This window comes from Arachis ipaensis, chromosome B10 (assembly GCF_000816755.2).
Source record: "Arachis ipaensis cultivar K30076 chromosome B10, Araip1.1, whole genome shotgun sequence".
In the NCBI taxonomy this organism is placed as follows: Eukaryota; Viridiplantae; Streptophyta; class Magnoliopsida; order Fabales; family Fabaceae; genus Arachis; species Arachis ipaensis.
Window position 1 is genome coordinate 115,146,428 of NC_029794.2, and position 10,975 is coordinate 115,157,402.

A 10,975-nucleotide genomic window follows, 5' to 3' on the forward strand; every position below is an offset into this window, starting at 1 on the left:
TTGTTGCTGATCAACTGGCCACTGCTGTTGTTGCTCATATACCAGAAACTGTTGCTGTTGGCCATAGGTCGGCACCTGAAACTGCTGGGCATATGCCGACACCTGATACTGGTACTCATACCCTGGCATCTAGAACTGGTGTCATATGCCGGCACCTAAAAGTGGTGCTCATATGCCAGAACCTAAATAATATTAGCACCGTTAAACTAGCATTCACAGTAACAATAATAATAATTAATAACGTAACAACACTGATAATAACCTTAATGATACCTGAAACCCTTGGTGATAGCCCAGTGCTTGATACTGGTGCTCATATCTCGGCACCTAAAACTGTTGCTCATGAGGAAGATTTTGCTGCTGAGGTCCAGCTGGTGATGATGGTTGTTCTTGTGGTTCATTCGCGTTGGCCTCTTCACCTGTAACTCTATTTGACAATCGTAGGTGATGCCCGTACTGCTGTGTGTACCACTTGTAGTACACTAAGAGAGGATGAAAGTCGACAATCTTGTTCCTTAACTGTAGTGTATTATAGTGGCCAGAACTCCACATGTTAATCCATTCATTGTTCCTGTCTCTCCAGTCATGGTTCTGTGGGTCGGTCAACCACCTGCAATGAGCATCACCAATCTGAAAAGCTGGGTCTGGTCGAATATATTGCAGCTCGAATTATTGTTTAACTCGGTCTGTTGGGTTCCACTCTATACACTTGAATGACACTAACGGGAAATTTGTGGAGCACATAAACAAATTTATGGCGAGGTCGTCAGGAACTACCACAGCCATATACGGCCGCCATATAAACTGCACATTAGTAACCACGAGACTGATTAGTAAAATTATTATTCTGAATAAGAAGCTTAATATAAGTTGTTAAAACCTACCTCGTTGACTCCCATGTCATCGAGTTGTCGCCTGAAGTGCGTCATAGACCTTCGCGTATATTTTGTTAGCCGGCGCCAATGACTCCACCTAAACAAGATTAGAATGATTGTAATCAGAATGACGACGACAACGACGACGACAACAACAACAACAACAACAACAACAACAACAACAACAACAACAACAACAACAACAACAATAATAACGATAAACAATACCGGCGCGCAAGTGGAACACGAACATCGACGAGCTCATTGCGAGGAATAGGTGCCAAGAACGACATACACTCCCACACCCAAACAAAAAGTAGAACGAGTGGCCCATCCATCTCTTTACAGTTGTATCGTGATGCATGCCGCAACGATATGTTTAGATGTGCCATGAAGAGTGTCCATAGGCTTGAGGCTCCTCCCACCTTTGATTACCAAATCCTTGATGCAAACCCTCATTGAAACTTTTATTTTCTATAACATATTTTGAACCAAACTCATAGCCAAAAGGGTGAGATTTCATAGTGAAAAGAGAAAGTAAAAACAAAAGCTAATAACAACAAAGAAGACAAACTCCTAAACCAAAACTAGAAAACAAACAAAAAGCAAACTATTCACAATATTTACATGTGAACAATAACCAATAACAAGTATACATTACAATTTTTCAGCAACAGTGCCAAAAACTTGATGGGTTGAATTTATGCCGGTCTAAAATTTCTCAATAAAAAGAAGCTCTTTGTTGCAAGCATAGTCTAGACCAACAATAGATTCTCCATCAAAGTTTAGTTTTGGTTGTCACAAGTTCAACCCATTTCAAAACAAAATAACCGGGATTAGAATCTCGGATCGTTCTTCCTAGTAATTGCAATCGAATGCTCAGTTATTGGTTATGAGATCAAGGGAGTTGATGATAAAAAGGTAATAATATAAATGACAATAAAATAAAAAAATAACTAAAGATAACAAATACTAAAGAGGTATTCATGACAAGGATTGAGAATCAAGGTCTTCTATCCTAGTCATTAATTATAGCACAATAATTATCAAGAGTTAATCCTATTACGTTATCCCCATATTGAGAGAAAGTCAAATAGGCCTAGTTAATTCCAATCCATAAGTAGCATCAATGGAAACAAGATTAACTAAAAACTCTATATCACCAACATAAATTGGGTATTAATGACTCAAGATTATCAAACTTCTCTTTTCAAGCCAAGAGTGTTCAAAATCTACTCTAAAACTAAGCCAACATTTTATCAAATACTTGATGTGCATAAAAAGAAAAGCATATTAAATTGCAATAATAATAAAATCTAAAACTACCAAATGTAAGAAAATAATAATAACAACTCAATTAAGCAACAATAAACATAGAAACATCAAATTGCATCAAAGGAATCAAAATTAACAAGAGTGTTCATAAGCTAAAAAGTGGCATAAAAGAGAAATTAACAAAAACTAAGAGAATTAAGACAATTGAACAAGGAAAAGTAAATGAAACTAGATCAAAGCAAGAATTAAAACCTAAATCTAAGAGAATTAGAACTAAATCTACCATAATTCTAGAGAAAAAATGGAGCTTTTCTCTCTAGACCTAAAGCATGGTTCCTAAGCTATACTAATTGCTCCCTCCTTGTTCCTTCTTGAATTTGGCCTAAAATACTTCAGAAATGAGTTAGATTTGGACTTGATGAGGTCCAGAAATTGCCAGCCACATTTTCTTTAAGTGAGTCACGTGCTTCGTGTCATGCGTACACGCGGCTCGGCGAAATCGCAGGTCACGCGTACGCGCAAGGTCACGCATACGCACAACCGGCAGATTTCCAAAACTTCATTTCTTCATGAATTCTCCACTTTTACATGCTTTTTCTTCATTTCTTCAATCCAATCTTTGCCCTCTAAGCCTGAAATTACTTAACAAACACATCAAGGCATCAAATGGAATTAAAGGAAATTAAATCTAGCATTTTAAGAGTCTTAAAAGCATGTTTTTACTCTTAAGCATAATTTAGGAGAAATTCACAAAACCATGCTATTTCATTGAATAAATGTGAGATAAGTTGATAAAATTTACTAAATTCAACACAAGATAAACCCTAAAATTGGGGTTTATCACTCACCAAGGGTTCCATGGTTGTTGCAAGAGGTACACGATACTCTACTCTTTATTTAACTCAAGCAAAGATTGTGAAAGATGTTATTAATGCTACTGAGATTGTTGATGGAACTGACTTATGGCATAAGATATTATGTCATATAAGTGAGAAATGCATGAATATGTTATCCAAAAGGAATCTTTTATCTGGCTACAAGGTTGCTTTACAAAAGTGCAACCATTGCTTTGCTGGGAAACAAAACAGGGTTTCTCTCAAGAGTCATCCACCTTTAAGGAAGTTGGAAATACTTGACTTAGTGCTATTCTGATGTATGTGGGCCAATGAAGACAAAAATACTTAGAGGGTCTATCTATTTTGTAACCTTTATTGATAACCATTTTAGGAAATTATGGGTTTAAACTTTGAAGGCCAAAGATCGAGTTTTGAATTGTTCAAGTAATTTCAAGCATCTGTTGAAAAAGAAACTAGGAAGAAGTTGAAATACATTCGTATTGACAATAGTGGTGAGTACTCAGGTCCATTTGATACTTATTAGAAAGAGCATGGTATAAGACATCAGAAGACTCCTTCGAAGACTCCTCAGTTGAATGGCTTGGTTGAAAGGATGAACAGAACATTGGTTGAAAGAGTTAGGTTCTTATTGTTGTAACACCCTTATTACTAGAATGACACGCTTCCGGCTGCGCCACTCTGATAGCAAGGAGTATTACGACGACTTCCATATACTTAATAATACAATAGAAGCCTTTGTAAAACTGAAACCGTATAAACTATTTTTTTAAAAAAAATATAAATACTTTTGTTTGAAAATGCCTATACACACACACAAACACACACACCCACACACAATAACTAAGTTCCTTATACAATAACTTACAAACATAATAATCAAAACTCCTAACCCTCTTTACAAGATACAATATTAATGGTGAGGGATAAATAAATGATAACTAAACTAATCTAACAATATTGTATAAGCAAAACGCAATTAAACTCTTTGTAAGCCTCTTCATCTGATTCCTGAAAAGATAAATCTGTAGGAGGGTGAAAACCTAACCACATGGTCTCACCACGGATTTTCAGAATTGTCATAAGAAGATATTTTAAAAAGAAAACTTTTTCCAAGCACAGTGATCATCATTGTCTTATGAATCTTTTGAAAACCAATGGTTTAACATTTCAAAATCCAAAACCATTTTTAAAAGAAATTAGTTAATTATCCAAATTCAAAACCTTTCTTTTCGTATAAGAAAATCTTAAAATGTTTCTTAGGCTGTATGAATGACCAACCTGTTCCAAGCATAGGTTCATTAAGTCTAAGCTGAACCAACTTGATTTTTCATACTTAACTAAACCTCAATCAGAAACCAATCACAGCCTCCCACCCATCACGCAATCAACCAATACTATCAACAATTCAGCACTAATACTCAATCTCAAAAGTACCACACTAGAACAAACACAGACAAAACAAATAAGAAAAGCATAGGTATAGATAGCAGTTATAGCAAATAGCCCAGATAGCAGTTAATAACAGTTAAGCAATTAGGCAAACCAAAACAAATTCAAACTCAAACAAAGCATACAAATGCATATGATGCATGCCTGTCCTACTGGCCGTGAGCTCACGCATTAGTTATACTGCCAGAACCCGACACATCCGGTAGCTAACACGGATACTGTCCCTCGACTGTGCATCTCCAGGAGGCATAAAATCAGGGGATTAGTACCATACCACCTTCTCTTGGAAGCATACACTAGGAAGAATAAATAGGGTGATTAGTGCCCTACCACCTTCCCCTAGGGAGGCCATGTCATACCGGTCGAGGGATTAGTGCTCTACCACTTTGCAGACAGAGAGAAAGAATGTGAGGAAAAACGTCGGGAGATTAGTGCTCTACCACCTTCCTCACATCCCACAAGATACAATCACAAAGAATACGGGAGAATAAATTGAGGGATTAGCGCCCTACCGCCCTCCCTATATCCAACACATCACAATCACAAAGAATGCAGGGTAAAATGATCGAGGGATTAGCACCCTACCGTCTTTCCCACATCCAATTCATCAATATCATCATTGCCATTAATTATGTCTCATTCATTCTCAAATTTATTATTATTCATTCACATTCGTTTAAATTCATAATTAAAAATCAACCCTCATCATCCTTCATTTAAATTCCATCATCATTATCACACATCACATTCCATCCATCAACAATCCTAACTCAAAACATAATTCATCCCTTTCTAAATAAATCAAACTCAAAATGTAATCATTTTCTTAATAACTTAAAATTAAATCAAATAACCCTTAAATCCAAATCTTTTTAAATAACCATTTCAAACGAAACCTCTAATTTTTATAAAAATTTGGGCAGCATCTCCTCTAAAATTCAGACTTTGCCACCCTTCAAGGGTCCATCTAAACATCCCTCAAATCCTTCTCAATCATTGCCAAATCGGAAATCATTTTCAATAATCAAACCGTTTCAAATATCAAATCCTTTTCAAATTTGTTTTAAACCAAATCCCAATATCAAATCGGATTTAATATCAAACCAAAATTTAATATTAAATATTTTCTAAAGTCAAATCATTTTAAAAATTAAACTGAATTCCGATAAATCTCTTCCAGTAATTCAAGAAAAAACCAATTCAACAACATTAGCCAGCTATTCAGAATACTCAACGTTTTAAATCGATCAATCAATCAATCAAACAATTTCATTCATCCAAAATAACTCAATTCAATCCATAAGACTTATGAAATCACAAAAATATACTTTTCACATTAATATTGACTTGTAACAACTCTCGAAAGTAAAATAAGTTTAAGAAAAGCGCTCCTACCTTGAATAATCGAAACCCATAAACCAAACGCGTCAAAGAAATCCTTTTCTCTCATCCCGCACTCAGCGGCAGCTGCAACCACAGCTGCACTCCACTATCCCAATAACCGCAGCAACTCTAATCGCTACATGCAACCTCAAAAATTCAACCCTATCGCAATAACGCCACAAATTTCTCAGCAACATATAACAGAAATAGCGACTAAAAGGGTTCGGAACAAGGAATATCTTACCGGACTTATGAATAACCGAGAAAACAGAGCAGTGGCACCTTCGGTGACAATGCAGCAACTTGAAGACAGTGTACCAGCCTCTCTTTCTCGCATGCAGTAGCGCCAACATCCACCACCGCCATCTCCTCTCCTCTGATCAAACCCAAACAGCGACGGCGGCAGTTTCTGATGGGTTCGACGGCGACAGCTCGTGAAGAGGGCGACAACGACAGTGTAGACAGCAGTAGAGGTGACGTCAACCCAGCAGCAGAAGTCCCTCTTGCGTGTCCACTTTCCTGCCCTATCCGACGACGATGACGGCGACAATGGAGGCTCCCCGACAACGACAAGGCGCGGCAACTGGGCAACACTGGTTCTGACGGCAGCGCAGGTCTCCTTCCACCTCTCTTCGATCGCATTGATCCCTCTCTCCACGACGGCCATGGGCTCCCCACATACAATGGATTGGCGGCGGATCGGCCAAATTCTTTTTATTTTTTTATTATTAAAACTTTTAAATCAATAATAAAAAAGTACTCAATTAATATAAAAATTTCTAAAAATATATTCTCGAATAAATAAAATAAATCATTAAATAATTTATTATTTAATTTTCAAAAATCTGGGGTCTTAATGTCACAGTCTGGATTGGCAAAATTCTTTTGGGGTGAAGCTTTTAACACTGTTGTTCATGTCTTGAACCGGACACCATATGTTCCCTTGCAATTTGAAGTGCCAAAGAAGGTATATTTCTTGTGATCATTTAAGAGTCTTTGGATATAAAGTATTTGTTCAAATTTTTAAAGATGAGAGATCCAAGTTTGATGTAAAGATTAGGCAATGTATTTTTATTTGCTATGACATGGATGAGTTTAGTTATAAGTTTTATTATCCTGTTAGTAAGAAGGTGATTTGGAGTAGAGATGTTGTCTTTGTTAAAGACTAAACATTGAAGGATATTGATAATGCGGAGAAGCTAATGATTCAGCCTAGTGATGATTTTTCTGACTTGAATATTACTCTCTCTATGCCTATGGTAGAAGATGGTAGAGTTGAAACTCAAAATAATGAGCATGATACAGGTGCAAGTGAAGATGGAACAGTTGATCTGATACTTGATGAAGTTGGTGATGATGATCAAGATGAACAACCGGCTTTAAAAATTTTTGCAAATACACTCAGAAGGTGTACAAGAGAAAGGAAGACTTCGTAAAGGTATTCTCCATATGAGTTTGTTTTGTTAACTGATAGGAGAGAACCTGAATGTATGGAGAGGCTGTTGAAGAAGGAAGTAAAGCTCAATGGCTTGAAGTTATACAAGAAGAAATGAAGTCTTTGCTTGAGAATGATACCTATGAGTTGGTGAAGCTACCTAAGGGTATGGAAGTTTTGAAGAACAAATGGGTATTCAAAATCAAGAATGAAGAACACAATTCTAAACCTCAGTATAAAGCTAGATTGGTTGTTAGAGGCTTTAACCAGAGAAAAGATGTTGATTATGAGAAAATTTTTTCTCCTATTGTGAGGATGTCATCCATTCGTACTATGCTTGGATTAGTAGCTTCTCTTGATCTGGAGATTGAGAAAATAGATATGAAAATAGCTTTTTTTCATGATGATTTGGATAACGAGATCTACATGGAACAACCGGAGGATTTTGTTGTTAAAGGAAAGGAAGGCCTTGTGTGCAAACTTAATACTAGTCTTTATGGGTTGAAGCAAGTTCCAAGACAATGGTACAAGAAGTTTGAATCCGTTATGGGTAAGCATGGTTACTGTAAGACAACTTCAGATTATTGTGTATTTGTGCAAAAGTTTTCTGATGATGATGTTATCATTCTTTTGCTTTATGTGTATGATATTTTGATTGTGGGTAAGAATGTTTTGAGGATTAATGAGTTGAAGAAACTGTTGAACAAATTTTTTGCTATGAAAGACTTGGGTCCTGTCAAACAGATTTTGGACATGACTGTTACTCGTTATAGATATTCCAAGAAGCTTTATTTGTCACAAGAGAAGTACATAAAGAAGGTACTTCAAAAGTTTGGCATGAATGATGCCAAATGTGTCGCTAGTTCTTTTGCTCCTCATTTTAAGTTGAGTACCAAGCAGTGTCCAACCACTAATGAGGAGAAACAAGTAATGGATGAAATTTCTTATGCCTCAACTGTTGGAATCTTGATGTATGCTATGGTATTGGTACTGTGAGTCGTTTTCTTTCTAATCCAGGTAAAGAACATTGGAATGCTGTTAAATAGATTATAAGATATCTCAAAGGTACAACTAACTTGAGTTTGAGTTTTGGTGGTGAGAAACCTTTGTTAGTTGGCTTTACTAATGTAAACATGGCAGGAGATATTGATTCTCGAAAGTCTACTTTAGGTTATTCGGTCAAGTTTGCAGGGGGAGTTATTTCATGGCAGTCAAGGCTACAGAAGTGTGTTGTACTTTCTACCACGGAGGCAAAGTTTATTGCAACAAATGAAGCATGTAAAAAGTTATTGTGGATGAAGAAGTTTCTTGTAGCGCTTGGTTTCAAACAAAACCGTGATGTGTTATTGTGTGATAGTCAAAGTGTTATTCATCTTACCAAGAATTCTACTTTTCGTGCAAGATCTAAACATATTGATGTTAGGTATCACTGGATATGGGATGTGTTAGATTCCAAGTTGTTGGAACTTGAGGATGTTCACACTGATTATAATGGTGCTGATATGATGACAAAAGCATTGTCAAGAGATAAGCTTGAAACATGTTGTTTGATCGTCGGCATGGTGAGGGCCCCCACCTAGTCGAGAAGGGAAAGATTTATTGGGTTTTTTCTCTCCTTTGTGAGGTCCAAGTCCAATTTTTTTAGGGTGTATGTTTGCACCCTTGTGTCACTACTCTAATAAGATTTTTGGGGTCTTTTTGAGAGTGAGGGAGTAGTCACAAAGTGAGAGAGAAGAGGAAAAATAGAATTTTTATTTTTATGCAAAGCAGTAAATTTTAAATAACAGTTTTTCATTCGTTCATCGTTGGATCGACTTGAAATTTGAACTACATGTTCCTCTTATCTTGTTCTTTATGCTCGACGGTGAAGATGTTGATTGGAGATCTTCAGTGAGAGAAATTGAATTTACAAGAGAGAAAATAGATTTTCCATTTTTATATAGAGCAGCAAATTTTGAACAGCAGTTTCTCATTTGTTCACCGTTGGATTGGTCTGAAATTTGAACTGCAGCTTCACTCATCTTGTTCTTCATTCTGGACGGTGAAAATTTTAATTGAAGGTCTGCAAAAAAGAGAAATATGCTTCAAATAACAGCTCTGTTTTTTAGATATTTTTCATCTTCTTGCTTCTCATTTGTAAGCTTTGGTATCTTGATATTTTGGCTGGTTATATGCATAATTTGTGTTTTGTTTAAGACTCTCTTGTACCTCATTTAACTATAATGGAGCTATTTCATTAGTCTAAACGACTCGTAATTTTTATTTCTCACATTGAAGGAGTTTTCTCCGTTCAAATCTTGATGTGTTCTTACTACTGCTTTGCTTTATATATTTACTTGCTCATACCATATATAGTTGTTAGTGCTTTTATATTGTTCTTGTATTGAATATTTGTGTTGTTTTCACTGCTAAGCTCTTTCACCTTTGTCACATTTTCATCCTTAACCAAAACGTGCTATTTGGAACCAAAACCCTTGCAATCCTTCATTAACTTCTATTATTCTTCATCATTAAATCGAAGAATAATGATAGTGTGGCTGACAAGTTTATTGCTGTGATGGGTGTAACAAAGGATTTGATATCAAACTAGCAGAAAAATCAGAAGAAAGTGGTGAAGCAATTTTGTAGCTTCATCTATGATTTAGAGTTTGTTCTGCAAGATGAGATTATTCCAAAGTCGTGAAATATGGTGGAATAAGCGAGTAAGAGGGTTGAAGTAATTCTTGGTCTATAATACCACATGCAGGAAATTTTGGCTTTTGATGCTTCTTCCTGTAACAAATCCAAATTTTCATCAATGCATTCCTACAATTTTTTTTTCTTTCTCTATCACCTATTTTGAATCCATCTTTAGTTGGGGTGCGGTGAGATTGCAGTGGTGTAGTGGGATTAAGGGGTGGGGTGGTAGTGAAGATCAACAAAACTTAAAAGGTATAGAGAAAACTTAGTCAAATCTTCAGAATGGCCTTTGTTCTTGAAAGTAAGATATGATCGAGCCAAGAGAAAGGATAAGGATCAGTAGGAAAACGTGCCTAGCTAAACTCCAAAACTTGAGCACAAAGTATGAAAGTAATCTAGAGAATTAATGTGGGATGAAGTGCTTGGCCACTAAGGGAAAATTATATTGAGAAGTGAACTTCTATTCTGTATTTTATAAAACACAAAAAATATTACTTATAGAAAAAATGCAGCACCATAACATCCATGCATTTGGGAGAGCCAGAGGGGATGGCAGTACCGCAGTAGACATGCCAAGTGGGATCTTGTTCCGATCCAAATTGTGGTGTCAGAAAGTCAATCAACTTCATACACAACACAGTTAAATAACTCTCATGAACACAACTTTCTAACTACACTAATTGCAACATAAATTAAATCTTTACATTTATTCTTCAGAATCAGCTCCCATTAAATGCTACCACTTTACAAACATTAAGTATATTGACAACCTAGGGATGATCAGTGCAGAGAGACGAAGAAGGGGGTGGCATGACATCATCATCCTCGCTAACATACGCGGAGAGGTTAACATACTTATCCTGTTCCGCCCTATTCCGCCACCGTGCCCTGCATATCACGCAACTCGCCGATCTCCTCCCACTGCTCCTCTTCCACCTCATAAGGCACTCTTCATGGATAGGGTTCCTGCATGTCCCACATGCCACAAGCTTCTCTTCCTTCCCCATCTCTTCCATGCACAC

At 36.5% G+C, this 10,975-nt stretch overlaps 1 protein-coding gene across 1 annotated transcript in view; it reads right to left on the reverse strand.

Annotated features, from left to right (window-relative positions):
• LOC107621708 overlaps positions 10,601 to 10,975 on the reverse strand; it is an 885-nt gene continuing 510 nt past the window's right edge. The window contains 1 exon segment of the mRNA XM_016323724.2: positions 10,601 to 10,975. This exon segment is cut by the window's right edge and continues 11 nt beyond it. Coding sequence (XP_016179210.2) covers positions 10,724 to 10,975 — 252 coding nt within the window. The 3' untranslated portion in view covers positions 10,601 to 10,723.